Below are 18597 nucleotides of genomic sequence, written 5' to 3'. Positions count from 1 at the left end.
ATCTTGTCATGAAAATTTGTACAGACATTCATGGTCCACACAGGATGAATCCTAACGACTTTGATCCGAAGTAGGGATGGAGTATGCCATTATCTGTTTGTTCACCTGTTCAACCAACTAAATTCCTTGTATCCCACCGGAAGTGGGTGGCGCTAATCGGAAGTTGTTAACTAAAGCCTGAAATTGATCAGAATTCGCTATATTTATTATTTATTAGAAAACTATATACAGAGCAGCATTAGCATATGTTGGCATGCTAAGATGACAAACACAGTGAACCTTATACCCTCTAAACATTTGCATGTTAGGATGCGTTTGTTAGCATTTAGCTCAAAGCACCACTATGCCTCACAGAGCCACTAGCATGGCTGTAAACTTTTAGTCTTGTTTTGTTTTTAGCCAAATGAAGCCGATGTGCCAAATTACATTGGAATAATACACAACTATTTTTATTATCACATTTTTTCCCCCTTTATCAGTAATTTGACAGCAGGCATCTTAACTAAGTCCATTTGTTATTCAGGCTCTTTTTTGAAAATTTTAATGAGCCCTAATTTATGTCCAGTTAAGTGGGTATTGAAATACATTTGAAATTGTCACTTGCTGTGTTTTGGTATTTAGTGGTTTACTGAGTGGTCAAATGTAGCACAGTCAAGTCGATTGATCGATTACCCATATCTGTATTTTGTGGTCTTACAATCATAAAGAACATTTCAGCTTCATTAACTAACCAGTCCCTCCCTCTTTCCTCTTTTTCCTAGATGTGGACGAGTGTGCGGAGGCGCTTGACAACTGTAGCATCGATGCCATCTGCCAGAACACCCTGAAGTCATACAAATGTATCTGCAAGTCGGGCTATAAAGGGGACGGCAAACATTGTGAAGGTAAAAGTCTTACTGGATTAACAGCTCTTTTTCACCTGTGGTTTGAGGCACAATCTGCTCCCCTCTGTGGGTGCACAAGGAGGCATTTTACAGTACATTGAAGTAAAAGCCAAATTTCTCATGTTGATTTGTCTTATCTCTCTGAACGAAAAGCCCCAGGGCCAGGGACAGGCTTGATAAGAGCTTCTGTCTCACTCAACATAACTCATTAGTTTCAAGACTCTCCTGAAGAGGGAGGAGAGACGAGGGAGCAAGCGGTGGACGGAGGAAGGGGGAAAGCCAGGTGCAGAGTGCTCCTTTGTGACAAGATGAAATGAAGCAGTAAATTTCCTACACATGTTAGAGGAGAGAATTAAGATAGTGGCCGAAACAGCAGTCAGAGTCCCTGCCAAGCAGTCAGGGATATTTCCACAGCCAGAGGCAGACCTCGTAGACTGTCAGACACAAGTCTGTTTTTCTAGCCTTTTTCAACGTGCCCAAAGCCTCCGGATCATTATATCCCACAATTTTTATTAGTATTATTACAAAACCATATTTCACAATGTCATTTTTTTCCTTACTGTTATTATTCTTTCATTTACTTGACCGAGTGTTTTTCATGGCCTTCTGCCTGTAGGTCATAAAAGTTTGCTCTACTGAATCTATTGTAGAATATGTGCAAGTTTGGGTTTCTTTTGAACTGAACGTTTTCTGAATGCTTCTCAAGCCTGATACACTGGTAAAATTCAAAAATTCAAAAGCAGTATTTATATGATAAGAAAGAATGAAAGAAATGCAAACAAACCTGTTGGTGTTAAATAGGTCAGCAGTAAGCATAAAGACGATGACAAAGAAAAGCATTTTCATGTCTTCATGCTTGGTGGCTTGATCCTCATTACCGCTTAAACAGCTCCTCATCCTGCCTGTCTTTGTACTGTAGTCTGCGGTTCAGTACTGTTTTTAGGTATTGTTATCTCAACGCTTGGTTCAGTTTAACATGTAGCAAAAGCACAGATTTTATTAGTCTGTATGAGTTCAAGCACAATGCTATATCTTCATTGGACGCTCCTCATGAATTTCCTAATGTGTTTTTAATGGAAGTGATGGCCTTTTCCTCTGTAAAATGTATCCCAAAGCTTATCTGAAGCAGAATTTACTGTCTTTTAGTGTACAATTGCCTCTTTGTGTTTCCCTTGACTGTTTCCTTGTTGAATTTGATTGTTGCAGTGGAGTAGAACCATAGTAACAAAAAGAGGGAGATTTGTTAAAGGTTTCTGTAATCTGTGAAGCCTAACCTCCCAAAATACGAAAATGAATCAGTTTTGAAGGTTATTTGATTTTTAAAAAATTAGTTTCACTCATTTGTATTAATTTTAATGACTTGGATTTTAATTTGAAGGAAATAATTTCTAATTGTTCATCATATTGGATTTGTGATTACATTAGTTACCTTTTTCTTGCTTTAAAAAGAAAAGATTCTGAATGTAATTTTTACTTTCTGCTTTGTCTTTTTGACAAAAAACTGTGGATTGTTGGCTGTTATGATTTAGGTTATTGGATTGTGAAAATTCTAGGGACATAAACAATGTGTACACACAAAAACGGGTATTCATAAAAGAAGAATGTTCAGTGAGAATGTGTGCATCTCAGCATACTGTACTTCAAAAGATAGCTGTGGGTGAAATAATGACTTGGATATGAAATATGAGGTGAAAGATGCAACCTTATGAATGAGTCATGAATGTTATCGTTCTTTTTATTTCTAGAGCGACTGTCATCTTCTTGTTTATGATCTTTTCACTCCATCCCGAATTGCGAAGCACTTTGTATAATCTGTTTATGAGCTCTACAGATTAATCATTGATTCACCTTCTGATGTTTAACAATGATGACTGAGATGGTTTACATGTCAACGTAATACATTAGTGTTAAGCTAAGAATAGACAGTCGTGCCTTATGGTTGCACATGATGACAGCTGTTCTGATGCTGTTGATTAACCTCGCTCATGCGACTCAATCGATTTTTGTGATTGAGATTGCTCAAGCACATCCTTCGAGCTATATGATGCTTTTATTAACAGATATACTAAAACCAAGGATGGTCATAAATTTCATGGCATCGCATCAAAATTAAAAAATCTTTATGTCTTGTACATGTTTTTATGCAAAATTCCCCCAAATCCTGGTGTTATTTTTGGAAACTCTGAGAATTTAAATGTTTGGATATGGAAACGGATGTTTAAGGGCGTTTCTACATTATTATTATTATTATTGTTATATACAATTGTTTGAGTCAACATTAAGCTCTTGTACATGTGCCTGGTTCCACATTAATTGGATTTTATTAAACAGAATCAGGCGTACATATGGTTTTATACATTTGACGAACAGAATGGGAATGAATATTTCTTAGTGTGTGTGTACGCTCAGTTTAAAAGGTGAAGCTACTCAGAGTTTTATGCATCTGGATAAAGAGACAACAATAGAAATAATCTCGAACTTTATCCTTCTATCCCTGACAAAGCAGACAATAGATAGTCATAACAATTCCACATCTTGTGGATATAAAGGGACAAACCTTTGTTGACTGGCGAGGACGTGACAAGCATAGAATAAAAACCAATTGAAAGCTACTGGAGGAAAATCACTTTTGTGTTGCATGTTGTGGGTGTTTCAGGTTTAGAGAGGAGTAGAGTAGCGATGGGTGATTGTGCGCTGTGAGCGGGGAATGACAGAGATGTGTGGGAAGTGGAGAAGCAGGGAGCAGTAGAGTGTTTCTTTGTCTTAGTCCCATCCCTCTGCTGTCAAGTCCAATTAAGTCCTGAGTGAAACAGCCTCAAAGAGGAGCTGAACGACCAGGATCATCGGCCCTAAATGGGCCAGTAAGTGCTGAGTTGAAGTGCCCTGCGTTCTCAGTCCACCTTGTCCCGGTCTCCTCAGTACAGGCCCCGCAACCGTCATCATAACCATAACAGACAACTCCACTCAGGCTGTCATACCAATCTGCAGTCTCTCTTTATCTTTCCTCTTCTGCCCTCTCATTCGTGTGTCACAGTTCTTCAGTTTCAGTACTGATGAACGTTAGGGTTGGATCGATTGATTACTCTGATGGTCGATGTTCACCTTTTATTAAGTATTGGACCAGTCGGCCTGTAATGCCAATAATGTCAGTACTGATTTAATGGAAATTCCTTTCTGACGACGTCCATCTGACGCACGGAATAGTTTCATTTCCCTCAACAACTTTATTTCCTTTTACTTTTAATTGTCCAATGATGTGTTTTGTATAAATAGACATTTATGTACTTTGAGCTGCAAATGACTTCATTCTCTGGGTAGAAGCCTTTTAGTACCCCATACTGGACAAGAAGCTGTTTCAGAGGCTTTTACATTCTGCCAACAATAAAATACCAAAGGGAAAAAGCAATGTCTTGGCATGACACTGGCCAAAATTTAGGATATTAAATATGGCATTAAAATCTCAGTTTTAGGCCTTCGAAACAAAACAATATCAGTCAAACTCTGGCATATGCCCACGTTACATCAGTAACAGGTGAACCAACTAATTACCACAGCTGTTGTCTCATCTCTGTTTACCTCATAAGTGCTCTTATGGAAGTAGAGATGGAACAAAACTCATCATTTTAATTGTCTGTATTGCACTTAATGGCCTTAGTGCACTCATTAAAGGAATGATTTGACATTTTTCGGAAAAAATGCTTGTGTACTTTCTCACTGAAACTAGCCTGGCTCCATCCAAAAGTGACAAATGTTTTCCTTCCCAGCACCTTATAAGGCTCACTAATTATTATGTTGTGTATTGTTTGTTGCATCTGTACAAAGATCATACAAAAGGTACTTGAGGGAAATTCTTCTGCTCTTGAACACCTTAGAAAAGATTAGATTAGTGGCATTAATCTTTTGGACAAGAGGTTTAATAATAAAAGCAGAGGAGAATAACTTAACAGAAAGGCCCTGCTCTGAGTGGCAAGGGGGCACTCGAAAACGAGGGCTAGGGGTAAAAACTAGAAAAGGGATTGATATTTCAAATGGAGCTCTCACCAATTGGTCACGTAACACCACATCAGTTTTATCTCACTAATGAGATATTATTAAGCAATGATCCCGTCCCTGTTATGAAGAAGTCTCCAGTAACTGTCCTGCTGTAAGAATTTTACCTTTTGTAATGTAGAAACCTGATTCCATGGAACAGCTGTTCATTAACTTTCCACACGGAGAATTTCTGAAAATCTACTTGACATAAAAAAAATCTGGATGTGGATATTCTGGTCTAGTACTCTCAAATAAATTCATTTTATTGTAAATCTTTTCATTACTCTTGGCTTCCTTATAAGATGCCTGGAGAGAGAGCTGTGTTTCATGTACCTCACCTCTGTTAAAAACTGAGGAAAGCCATGAAATACATGAGATATTTTTCTGAATATGGGATTGTAACTTCATGCTGTCGTAACACTGTTATGACTGTCCATTCCTCATATATTGAAATATAAAACAAAAGCCTGTCAAGCCACAATGTCTTGTTTCTGTTCGGATTAAACCAGTTAGAGATAACGTGTTAATTAGCGCTGGTAAACAGATTTTCTCACCTTCTGGCTGAGCCATAGTAGCTGTTTCCTCCTATTTCTAGTCTTTATACTAAGCTAAGCTAAGCTGCCTGGCTGCTAGCTTTAGCTTCAGGCAGATGTGAGAGTGGTATTGATTTTATCATGTGATTCTCAGCAAGAAAGCGATTAAGTGTGTATCCCCCAAATGTCAAACTACTCTCTCTTTTAAGGATCATGATTGCTTCAAGTTTTGGTGAAACAGCTCTCACATGCTTTTTTTTATTCTCTCTCTGCAGATGTGGACGAGTGTGCGACTGAATATAACGGCGGCTGTGTCCACGAGTGCATTAACATCCCAGGAAATTACAGGTGCACTTGCTATGATGGCTTCCGCTTGGCACATGACGGGCACAATTGTCTAGGTGAGTGTGTGATGTTTGGGAGTGTGTGTGCACTTAACACGGCGGGTGTGCGTCTGCGTATGTGTTTTAAACAGATGTTTCTCTGTATGTTCTGCTGACTTAATTGTAGTTATAATAGTTGTATAAGGGGCTTTTGTCAGGAGAACATGTGCATTAAACTCATCCTGACATAACACATGCGGATGCATAAATTCTTCTCTCATCATGGATGGTAATATATGTTTCATGGCTGAATTGACTGCTGCGTCAGATATTAGCCATTTCCCGATTTCATACAGCAGATAGACTCCAAATGTGTTTTCACAGAAGAAAAAAGGAGACTTTTCTGACAAAAATTGGTGAATTTATGAAGATCTTGACCCTGAGCTGGGAGCTCTGAGCGAGCCGTCAGCCGACCGTGCGTTCCCATGGTTTAATATTTCACCAGTGTGCCATTCATACTAACCTCACAGAGAACGCATTACGCTTAAAAGGTTATGAAATGAAGGGGGGAAAAAAACACTTTATGCTGCAAGGAGCTGCTAAACATAGACATCATCCACCAAACCCCCTCCTCATTCTCTCTTTCTGTCTAGCACCTTCACCCATCCTACACTCCTTTGTTTTGTTTTGAAACCCCCAAGTCAGACCCTGCTGCTCCTCTGAAATCATCTCCCTCTTTGTTACAACCTCAGCGTGATGCATTTCACTTGATATTAAAAGGCGCGTCTCACCCTTTTAGCTCCTGTGAGTTTTCTGAAAAGTAACCAACGATTTGCTACAGAGGATTTCACATTCCCGTGAAGTGATGACAGAAAAACTTATCGGCACTTAACAATCATTCTTTTGTGAAATGGAATTTACATAGGGGCATACAAGGCAACACACTCATATCAGTTCCACATCTACTTGCTGAAGTAGGATTAAAGCACACAGGAATTGAAAACACATCTTTTTATCGATATTAAACCTGTTCTGACTCGACTGTACCTTCATGTCTCAGAGTCTTACTGTATTTGTCTCTTTATCCTTCGCTCTCTGCCTCCTCCTCGCTCATGCGTTTGTATCTACAGTGTAAAGCAGGGCTATTTTCCAAGCCATTTAGCAACAGCGTTCAGCTGTGCGTGGATCATTTGCTGTGTCGTGGATCAGCTCCTGCCTTGCGTGCAGGTGTGTAATTGCAATATATGGTTGTGTGGTTGCTGCTGTTGCATCAAACAGCGTTGCATCCATCGATCCCTTTGAATAAATTTGTCATAGTGAAACACACACTATCAAACAAGCTTTCAAGTTTTTAACTCCATCTGCCATGTTTTATTTGTTCCTGCAAATAGCCTGTATTCAGGAAAGCAAGGACTTTTGAAATCTCTTATGTTCCCTTGAAGATATTCATCCAATAGATTTTTAAATGAGTAAAATATATGCAATCTCGGCATGGCAAACACAAGCATAAAGACACACCGAATGGTAAATACATATATATGGCTGTCAAGTACAAATCCAACTCTTGCCTTGAGACCTCAAAGGACTCTAAAGACCTCTTTTTCTCGAGAATTTAACCCATTCTAATGCCTCCACTCTGCTCAGCTAAGGAAATAATCCTCAGCACAAACACAAGAGAGGAGAGGAAGAGGTATAGCCGAGGTTTCATGTTAAGGCCCCAGCTTCCTCTTCCAGGTTTAAGCTCCTTTTGGCCCCTGAGAAAAGATTAGTCCCTTTGGCCCTGCAGTGGAGAGCAGCTAAGCAGCTGGTTCCCAGACGAGGTCAGACCCCTCAGAGCCCCTATAAACCAGATGTGCCCGAGGCTGCAGAGGAGGAGACGTTCACCTGATCCTCAAAAGTTCACACTGAGTTTAGAGTCTGAGATCTTCAAGGTGCCTCTCTTTGGATTTACCCCATGTTGTTTTTCCACAAAGCTCCTGTGATTTTGTTTTATTTCCTCTGATTTTCGTGGTCACAGTGCAGCACAAACTCTCAGTGGTGTCCATAACCTCCTGCTCTCTGCTCTTCTTTAGCCAGTAGGCACCAATGTGTGTGTATGTGTGTGTGAGTGACAGTGTCAGCACAGGGACCAGACGTAGGCCAGCGCACGCGCATCCCTGTCGATGTCTTCTTTGTTTGCTCACTGCTGCACGTGCCACACGGCTGCTTGTAATTGGATGTGTTGGCAGCATAATGACATTGGGCGGTGGCAGAAGGCGGCGGAGCGTGAAGCAGAACGCAGCCTGGTGCGCCTGGCTGGGGACGCTCTGGTTTCTGAGGTCTGCCCTACACCCCACAAAGATGTCAGGGATTCAGCAAGGTGGAAGCAATGCAATATCACAGCACACTGCTCCTGTCTGTGCGGAGTGAGACGCCGCTCACTGTATAATTTACCTCACAGGGAGCTATTGTACCCTCTCAGAACTCACTGAGGAGAAGAAGTGAAGCAAATAAGAACTTGATTACATCTTTAATAATTGTCATCATGGCTATTATCGCACAGAGGTAAGGGAGGGATGGTATTTAATCTCTGCACCTCTTCCATGCAGAGGCTGTAAAGGATTTTTAGAGACTTAGGAAAAACAGAGGAATCAATGTCAATTTAATCCAAAACACACATCCTCTTTAGAATGAAAACCAGATGCAGGAAGGCTATTAGTTCCCCACTGTAGCACCACCGTCCCCACATTTATGACCTATGTGTTTTGTTTGAGGTCCTACAGAAACCTGAATACCCTCTTATCACTGCTAGTTTGTTAAACCCTCTCAGCTAGCTTAATATCATAAGCATCTGCACAAATACCTCCTTTCTTTGCAACCACAAAACGCAGCATTTCACTTCTAGCTGGAATTAAAAGACACAAATAAATATATTTCTTATGCTCTCATAAAGTCTAAACGCCACAATCGCATGCAGCCTGAATATGACTCACTGGGAGAAACAAAAGCAGGCTTGAAATAGATATTACAGATGTTCGACAAAGCGCCACCAAGCTTCTGTCATTGCGTTGTTTGCTTATATTCATCATGCTCTGCTCTGTTAGTCGTACATGTTGCTCCCTCTTGCCGTGGAACTGAACACAGCTTAACACGCCATGTTCCTTTGATTTTTATTGACCAAACCTGATTTGGTTTGTATTGATTCAGCAGACCTCAATTCCCTGTGCAATCTATAGGGAAATGGATGCCCTTTTACTTTAACCTTCCCCAAAGACGCCACACAATCTAAAACACAAAAGCAATGTCATTACAGCTTTGAAACAGGCTTTTGAAGAACAGCTTTAACAGTAGCAACTAAGAAAAGGTCACATCGGTTAAGACTGTTTAGTGATTTGTTAGTGGTTGTAGTTGTAAAGTGAAATTGTCTTTTTCCCCCCAAGTCACATTGAGAGTGACTGTGTTTGAGTTGGCATACCAACGTACTGCCTTCTACATACACATATACTAAATAAACAACAGACTGTTGACACTGAAGTATACTCAAGTAGTACGTCTTCTCTGCATCACACAGCTGTATTGATCACAATATTATCCGTCTCCTTAATCCATCCATGTGCCAGCTAATGTTGAATGAAAATTGTTTATCACAAATGTAAATCAACATTACCTCCTCCACTTAATATACTGGAATCTTTTCCAGCATTTATTTAAGTCAAATTAGGATGAAAGGGGAGAGAATGCTAGAAAAGGCTATTGTTTGTAGTTATGATTGAGGAAAAAATTATGAGGAAAAATTACTATTAAGATAAAAAAAATAAAAATAAATGAAGAGCTGAGGAGGTGACTGGAAGTGGAAAGAGCCATGAGGAGGAGGAGAATTTGAATACTTTAATAATAGTAAATAAACAGAATAAATATGACACAGTAGAAAGAAATGTCCTGTAGTCAATAGCTGCAGTAGTTTGTGTGACTGTATGTAAGATGGGTCTGGCCAGGCAGTTAGCCAACTGGCTAGCTAGGCTTTGGTCCACTTCCTTCAAAATAGACTTGGTTAGTATTCTGTGTGGAGCAGAGCGGTAAGCGCAGCCGCTGGTAACACAAGCATTGTCTGTATCGCAGTAACACGCAGAGACGGGCCCTGTTGGAATCTGTGGGCTATAGAGCCACTCAACTCCGAAATGTACATTCAAAGCAAATTTGTCTGAAGAGACCCAACATACTTTGGGGTGGCTGCAGATGTTCAGTAAGCTCACAGCACATACTCAGAAATTCTTGCTAATGTAGTATACATTTCTCACATACACAAAATCGAAAATCTATGCAGTTGAAACGGACAACATGCTCAATTTGACATCATACTAGAATGCGATTCTGAACACTAAGTCCCGCAGAAGAAGCTTCATCTGTCATCGGCCACAGGGTCTCTGAGTTGTCGCCTGGCTGAACCTGTACCCCTGCTCTTGTAATCCTTTGGGATCATGTTGCGAGGTTGGTTAATCAAACAGGAGGTTTCAGACTGATGTATTATTGACCAGGTCCTGATGGGAAAAAGTAGTCATCAAAGAGCGTCACGCTGATTTGCTCCACAGCCTTTGCTGCGCTCTTAAATGCATTCCTTTTAAGTGCATTGGCCGCTCTTCCAGGGCAGTGATGATAACATCCACACCCTTCACTTTCACAGAAAACATTTGATTCTAGCCCTGAAGAGGTGCTTTTAACTACCACCTTCAACTCCCTGACTATGTAGGATTGCGTCAGGATAATGATGATCTGGTTAACTATCTCTCTCATCAAACCCAGAGGACTTTGGCATAGTACAGAGACTCCTGGAGCTTAGCACTAACCCTCCTCACTTCCCTGCTGCTGATGCAAATACCCCTCTGTCTCCCCAGGTCGCAATCACTTTGCTTTTGTTGTGACATGCATAGATCGAGTTTGGACAAGAGAGTCTCTCCACAGTTCAGAGGAGAGGAGCCGGAGTGATGAGTTAAAGGATGGATTTGAGATTGGTGCATTAGCTGCCTCCTGAAGACTATATCAACACACTCTCTCCCTCTCTCCTCTCAGGATTGTTCAGTCCCATCCACCATGAAATGAACAATTCCAGCTGAGCCCACTGGCACAGCTTTGGGGGGAAACTCAAGCCTGAGATTGAGCTTAGGGACGTGAACATGTAGCAGACTTGGAGCCGTCAGACGTCAGCACAGGGCCTCTCGTCTCCTTGGCATGAGGCTGTCCACCCAAACACTTATCCTGGGGTTTTGTTTTTAAAATACTTCCAGACTTGTTTTGGTGGAACAGAGGAATACCATTTAGCATGATCTTAGCTCATAGTTTTTCATTTGTGAAAGAACTCAGCGAGAGATCGGACGCGGAATCTGTGCTTATTTACCAAAATAGTTACCTGGGAAACAGGCCTGAAGTTGAAAAAGTCTGAGTTCAATCAAAGCTGCATTAGTTTTGTTTATATGATAGTTTAAAAATCAACCCTCACTGCTGATTTAAGAATCAAACTCTACAGTAAACAGAGATTTTATTCGTGTTTGCTCAGCAGATGTGAATCAGTTAGCTGACCCAGTGGGTCAGGCAGTGAGGAAGCGCTGGAACCAATAAATTGTTCAAAGCTAAATACTGTAAGCGTCTTCATGCATCAACTTTCAGTTTGCAATAGTCACCCACACTTCTATGATTTAAGAGAGTGTTTGTTCTGCAGATGAAAGATAAGGACTTCCTGCAACACATCAATTTATACAACCTCAGCTGACGTGTGTCAGACTGAGGCTGAGTGTTTGTTTCGGCGTCTGTGAAATCAGATGTCCTCGCAGGCTGGGTTCAAACCTGGCGCCTTGGTCACTGCTCATTCAAGTGGGTGAAGAAACGCGCTGTGTCACTGAACTGTAGAAGAAAAAGAGGAAATCCTGTAATCCTGTTTGAAAAAGGAAAGGATCTCGTTTTAATTGGAGCTGGCTGTGTATGTGCTACTCCGTCGTCAGTGGTGCGTGCTCATCTACCAGAGCAGCACGGTCAGCCCACGCAGTGCAACGGCTGTTCTGCTGCCTGTCGCTGCACATGGCTCCGATTTGCTGCCTTATTAGAGTGGGTGCCTCTTTAACTCCTGTAAATGAAATGCCCAAAGAGGCCAGTGTCCGTCCACTCACCTCCTTGTCTCTGGTCTGTCTAGACCACAGAGACACTTCTGTCTGATCCAGACAGTAGCCAAGCAGTGGGATAGATGCATGGACAGCTTTGATGACAGACAGCAGTCGTTTTTCACCCCCGTCCCCCTCTACAAAAAACTCTGGGTCAGCAATAAATGCCCCCAAAGTCGCTGAACCTTTTAAAAAAAAAAAAAAAGGCGGGGTGAGTGAAAGAGTTGAGCGTTTCTCCAAAATAAGAGTTCAGGAGTTTCTGTAAGGCAACCACCATGTTTACATGGCTCTAAAGCTCTGCGCAAGGCCAAATGTTATATATACAGTCAAGGCTATCTGAGAAACCAGCGGACATGGCCTCCGCAAACACAACCAATCTCTTAATCTCTCTCCGTTTGAACCTTCCTTTCCCCTTCGTCTCTTTGAGTGAAGCAGGGATAGAGAAGAGACATGTCTCGTTCTGAAGCGAGGCGGCCCTTTTAACTTGATTAAGACGTTTTTTTCTTTCCATCCTCTCAAGAGAATTTTTAAAAAATGTTTTAAGTCCAAATAACATGAGCACTTCTCCTGGCCATGCCAGAACCCCTTTCCGCTTGGAAATATTTGCTTTGGACGCCAGCCTTGCCCAACACACAACACAGGCAATTATGGGAGCTATTTAAACAGGAGAGATCTACTGACAGGCGACGCCTCATTTGGAGGGATGAAGGAATCAGGAAATGAAACCTTCATTGATGCGCTGAGGGTATGGAAAGAGAATTCCCACAGGCCCTCTGAGGCTGGTTGCATTTCTCATGGGCATTTTGTGCATACGTTGAGGACTGTTGTATTTGTGTAGCCTTTACATGTTTGAATTTTTGGGGTTGTGTGTGCAAGAGAGAGAGAGAGAAAGAGAGAGAGGCTTGTGTGTTGGGATCTTTTCCCATATGAGTTGCAGAGTTTGAGTTTTTGCTGCCTGCTAACAGTTTATCTGCAAAGGTGCAGCTGTAGGCTGTTGGCAGCTTTCGTTAGCTCAAAGGGCTTCTCTCTGGTGCTGCCACTTTGATGATGGAGAGATGAGACCGTCAGGTCAACACCAAGGCAGCCGCACAGTTGAATGAAAACTGGTCCAACTATTTTTTTCTATACTGTCCTCCTTTTACTTAAAGTCTAAATGTTAACTTTCCTGAGCGTTGTTTTTTCTCTGAGTGCGTGGCTTCACTTGGCTGCAGCGCGATGCTTTTCTTATCGGCCTCAACTGACACGACACATTGTTTTTAGAGGAAAGAGACAGTTTTGCTGCAGGAATGTGAGAACAGGACAGCAGACTTGGCAAGCCAGCGAGGGTCATGAGTGCTACCTGCCACTCACCTCCAGCTCTATGGGTTTCTGTCTAGCCAGGTGCCACTTTCTGAGAACAGTTTGTGTGTGTTTACGCCTTTGGTGAATCCAGATGTCTCTGCGTTTCTCTGTGGAAAAAGAAGAGGACAGAGTGAAGTTTAATTTCTAACTCTGCCGGCCTGAAAATTCCCCAGAAAGGAAACTTAATCTAGAGGCCTTCTCAGACTGGACAAATAGACAGTAAATTAGTTTCGCATGACAGTTTATTAAAAAAAAGCCTTGTGTATACAGCGGATTATTGATGCATCGAGCAGAGGGATGGATAAGGTTCCAGCGTGGTCGGTAGGGAGGGACAGAGCCCAGGTCTCCGGGGGAAGAAGGAATATGGAGTGTCACCTCCAGAGCTACAGCGCAGTCACGCACAGGGGAGACCGGAGCCGCTAAGCGCCTCAGCACGCCACACAAATAAAAGCAGCCAAAAAATTATATTGTGCTCTCTCTTTCATGTTGATACTAAACAAATATGTCAGAAGATTTATAGATGTTCCACTGCTGTTCATTTGTTTCTTTTGTCGAGGCGCACAATGAGTTGGAAAAAGTTTTGTGCCATTTGGAGAGAACAGCTGGAAGTGCACAATTCATTATCAGTGGAAATGAAGTCAGCAACTCTCGGCTGTGGTCAGTTTTCCCTCGTGGTGGGACGGGGCCTCAGGCGACACCTTTGTAAATGCCAGGCCTTTGTATGCACTTGAGGTGGATTCACATTGTTGCTTGTTACCCTCCCGCCCCCCTTCATGTCTCCCACTCTCTCCTCTTTCCATCTCTACTTTCCCCCCTTCACCCTCCTTCCTCCCTCTCCCTGCATTCCTCCCGTCACGGGGCTGACAGACACTCGTCATCAGCAGGTACTCTGGCCCAGGTGGATCAGGTTTCCCACTTGCCAGGAGATTGTGCTGCATGCGCATTTTTATGGCTTAGTGCTGCACAGTTGGAGGTTTTCAGTGCAACTCTGGTGTGCTGCCATGTCAGATAACCATTAAGACAGACGCTGCCTCCTCAGACAGCTTAAGACAAACCTCCTCTGGCTTTTCATAATATCCAAACACTTTTTTTGGGCCTTTTGTTTTGCTTTTATATAACATTTGCACTCGAAACACAATCTCTGTGGTTGTTTTACTAACTCCATTATGGATGTAGTAGTTAGATAGAATAGTTTCTAAATTATTTTCTTAAACAAGTTCAGATACCAGAAGGAAAGAAGAAGAACTCAGTTAGATAGTGATAGAGAATTTTGTTATTTATGGACTGATTTCAGTTCAATTTAAAAAAAAAAGCTTTTGGCAGAAATCAAATGAATTACATTATCATAGCCAGTGGTAGAATGGAGCAACATGCATTTTCTAAAGTACTCATTGTAAGTACAGATTCAAGATACTAATGGATTCAAGTATTTCCATTCCATGCTACTGTATACTTCCAATCTACTATTCCACTACACTAGTACATTTTACTCCACTACATTTACACAACTTTCCAGATTTAGATTTCGCATACGAAACATAATTAATTTATGAAATATGATGCACTTTTCAAAAAAAACGTACACATTAATGCATCAGTATAAATAATTAATTAACATATCATAACATCAAAAGTCATATTTGAGTAAAAGTAAAGATATCGTGTTGAAATATGACTTTGGTAAAAGTGAACATCACCCATATGACTAGTACTTGAGTTAAAGTCTTAAATTGTAGTTGAGTGGAAGTAAAAAGTACATCAAAACTCAGTCCAGTACATGAGTAAATTTACTTAGTTATATTCAATCACTACTTCTACTTAAGTATAGGATATAAATACTTCCTCCACAACTGATGTGTATAAAAATACTGCCTTAAAATCCAAAGCATTACCGCTCTTTCAGAAGCGCTGTTGGTTACTTTGTAAGTAATTATACTTAGTAATTGATAAAGTATGTTTGTGTGTTCCTACTGTGTATGTTTGATTATGATTTACAGCTACTTGTCCATGAAACAGGTCATGATTTGATCTCAGACACCCTTCAGACAAACAATTATCTGTGTAGCATTTGTTCTGTCTTGAAGTGATCTTATTAATTTTGTTTGGTGTGTCTGTCTCCGGGCAGATGTGGATGAGTGCTCCGAAGGCAACGGCGGATGCCAACAGATTTGTGTCAACATGATGGGCAGCTACGAGTGCCGCTGCAGAGAAGGATTCCTCCTGAGCGACAACCAGCATACCTGTATCCAACGGCCTAAAGGTTAGTCATGCACACACACACACACACATTGGTGATTTATGAAAAATAGGACACACGCTGTTCGGTGATTTAGGCAGGATATTACGTGTTGAAAGCTTATTATTTTAAACGCACCATTGCCGATGAAAATCTATCTGTCTGAGGTGACTCAGGCAGAAATGTTCACAGACGAGGCAATTTATTAAAGTTTTATTCACGTCGGGTTGTGTCACATTCGCCGACCTCCTTCCTCACTCTGTCACATATCATCTGCAGTTTCTGGGAAGTTATAGTGATGGGCGACCAAATGAAATGCATCGTTACCTTGAATATAATTAAACATTCCTCTGGGTGTTAAAATTGTTGGAAATATTTGCGATAATGTATGTATGTAAGTATACAACTCAACAAGTACAAGGTCTCATCGATTTTAGACATTTTGATGTGACCATTAGACCATCAGAGTGTATCATAATAACAAAACAGGCTTCTGCAGAAATGTGACAGTATTTTAAGGGGAGGAGAGCTGCTTTTATTAATGGGGATTTAGACCTAGTTATGCTAAAGAGAAGGGGACAAAGAAAGAAAAGAAAGAAAAGGTAGAGAGTCAGTTTTGTCCAGGTAATGCCAGGGAAGCCTGGAATGGACTCAGTGTTATGATCGGTCAGCAGGGGAGTTTAACTCTGTTTCCTCTTGAGAGTTTCCTCCATCCTGTCAAGTTAATAATGTGGCACCCATGCTGCAATGACATTGCTGTTAACAAGGAAATGATTTAAGTGACTGAGAGCAGCCTGTCTAATCATTAAAGCAGAGTGTGCACATATTTTGAACATGCCAATGTAGGCACATCTACTATCTGGATAATGCTTCCTTTAAATAGCAGGAAAAAGTGGGAAGCTAGCAATGAAACTTACCTACCACCACACAATGTTTTGCACCGCACATAACGTATCGACATCATCGCGTGCCTACAATGTGATATGCCTGAAGGCAGACGCCTCAGCTTTTCTGCAGAAATGCTCTAGCTCCGTTTATTTTTACAGTCAGCAAAATTATGAGGAAAGAGCAGAAACAACTGGCATCTATTCATAAAACACAGATAAAAGAAATGTCAGGCATATTGTGTCTGATCTTGTTCATCCCCTTTTTAAAGAATTTATAGAACTGCTGTTGGGAAGATGCTACAGATTTAGAAAAAGTCTTTCGTAACAAATGTAACAACTTTGCAAAATCTGTACACATCTGTAACAATTTGTCGGATGTAAATGCCATGTAGGTGCTTACTATAAACAAAAAACTCATGATGTCATAACAATGTTATGTCTGGAAAACTTGAAGTAAACATGTATGTAACGCTACCCTTTGAAGCTGTTATTTAACGGTAGAAAAGATATACGATGTTGGAGCCAAAGGCAATTTCACACATTTGTGGATAATGATAAATTATCATTACAATTACGAATCTCTATATAACATGCAAATTATCAGGCCGAGGTGTTTTGAATATTATGACGAGCTGTGCAGATTTATGGGATCGGCCCTAACAGGCCCTTAATGAAAGGTGAGCAAAGGTCTCTCCAGTCTGAGGTGGAAAAAGACGAACGGGGATAAATCTCTTTTTGTTTTGCTCCCACCCTTTCAAATTGAACCAATCTAGAGGTTGGCAGCATTTTAAGGTATTGGTGGTATGAGAGTGGCCTGCGGGGGTCTGTGAGCAGAGAAAACAATTAAAGGTGTAGCCCGGGGCAGACACACCTCTTGTTTATAGAGCATTCCTGTGGGATGGAGACGTGACAGGGGAAGGTGCAAAGCCAACCTGCTCTGAGGCTTACTCATCAGAAAACAGTGCACAGTGCACACACATACATTTATAATGTCATAGCTGTGTTTAAAGCCGTCAAAAAAGTGTCTCTGTAATGCATATTGCCTTGTCGCAGTCAGTGAAACAGCAGCTCAGTGTCTGTAGTTTGTAACAGATCCACTCTTGTTTATTAAATTGGTCGAAATAATACGATACTAGAGGTCGTTAAGGTTGTTGTACGTATCAGTGTAGGAGGACTGTAGGAGGGAGCATTTTTCACAAAACCTCTTAAATTACAGAATGTGCTGGTTTTGATTTGTTTCATTTAGACTGTTTCTAACTTGTATTATCAGCCTTTCCGATCCCAGTGCCAAGGACATTTTTAAGACAGAATTTGCTTCACTTAGGGTTTATTTTCCTGATTAATCTTATAGTCAACGTGTACATAAAATACCCATAAACAATACTGAAACAATGATTAAACTTCAGCATACTTTTCCATTTTTCAAAGGAGGATAAAAACCTTATCTGGGTGTATTTATGGAAACATTAGAGTCAGGCCCCTCGGTGGGTGTTTCCCATGGCAACAAGTGACTGACAGCAGAGAACTGACTTTGCTGGGAGACACATTGTCGATTAAATGATGGCACAAGACATCATTATTATTATTTCCTCTTTTTTACCCGCTGATATAGCTTAAGCTATCTCGCTAACTGTTTGTAACTGTTTGATCTGTCTGTCTTTTTTATAGCATTAAGCAAGCAAGCTAGGCTAACTAGCTGCCACTTGGAACGTATAAGCCTAGCTCTCTAATGTTAGCGCTGCAGCCCACTAGACATTACTTGACGTTCATGTTATTTCAGCATTAGCATTAAAAGCTCCTGGGCACTAACTTTGTGCCACATTAAAGGAGGACAAACTAGCTAGTGTTAGCTTTCTCCCTTTGTGGTTATTAATGATTTTCTTGAGGAAACGATGGTACTTCTGGTGCTCAGCTGAATTATCGTAAGAACTGACACACCTGCAGCACTTTCAAGGCTTTAGAAGTGCTAGCTAAGTGGGCTAATCAATAATAATAGTGTTAGTAGTATTCACTTGATAAATCACCAAGCTATATCTTCATGAATTAATGATAAGCTGTACCAGGTGCTCTACAAAAGAGGATTAGCATTATCATGGAAAATGCTGCCTCCGTGACAGTTAAGTGACAGGATGCGCTGGAAACCTCACTCATAAGATACCATGGGGTTAGAAATAAGATGGATAGTGAATGATCACTTTGTCAAAACTCACAGCGACAGGTATTTTGACCTCTG

At 41.0% G+C, this 18597-nt stretch overlaps 1 protein-coding gene across 2 annotated transcripts in view; it reads left to right on the top strand.

Annotated features, from left to right (window-relative positions):
• Positions 1-18597, top strand: part of scube3 (signal peptide, CUB domain, EGF-like 3) — an 88051-nt gene that overhangs the window by 18458 nt on the left and 50996 nt on the right. For both annotated transcript variants that reach the window (XM_073470053.1, XM_073470052.1), the window contains exons 2-4: positions 762-884; positions 5725-5850; positions 15367-15501. In XM_073470053.1, the coding sequence (XP_073326154.1) occupies positions 762-884; positions 5725-5850; positions 15367-15501 (384 nt within the window). The remainder of the gene's footprint in view (positions 1-761; positions 885-5724; positions 5851-15366; positions 15502-18597) is intronic.

This window comes from Pagrus major, chromosome 7 (genome assembly GCF_040436345.1).
Source record: "Pagrus major chromosome 7, Pma_NU_1.0".
NCBI classification, from domain to species: Eukaryota; Metazoa; Chordata; class Actinopteri; order Spariformes; family Sparidae; genus Pagrus; species Pagrus major.
This window is presented reverse-complemented; position numbering and strand designations above follow the sequence as displayed.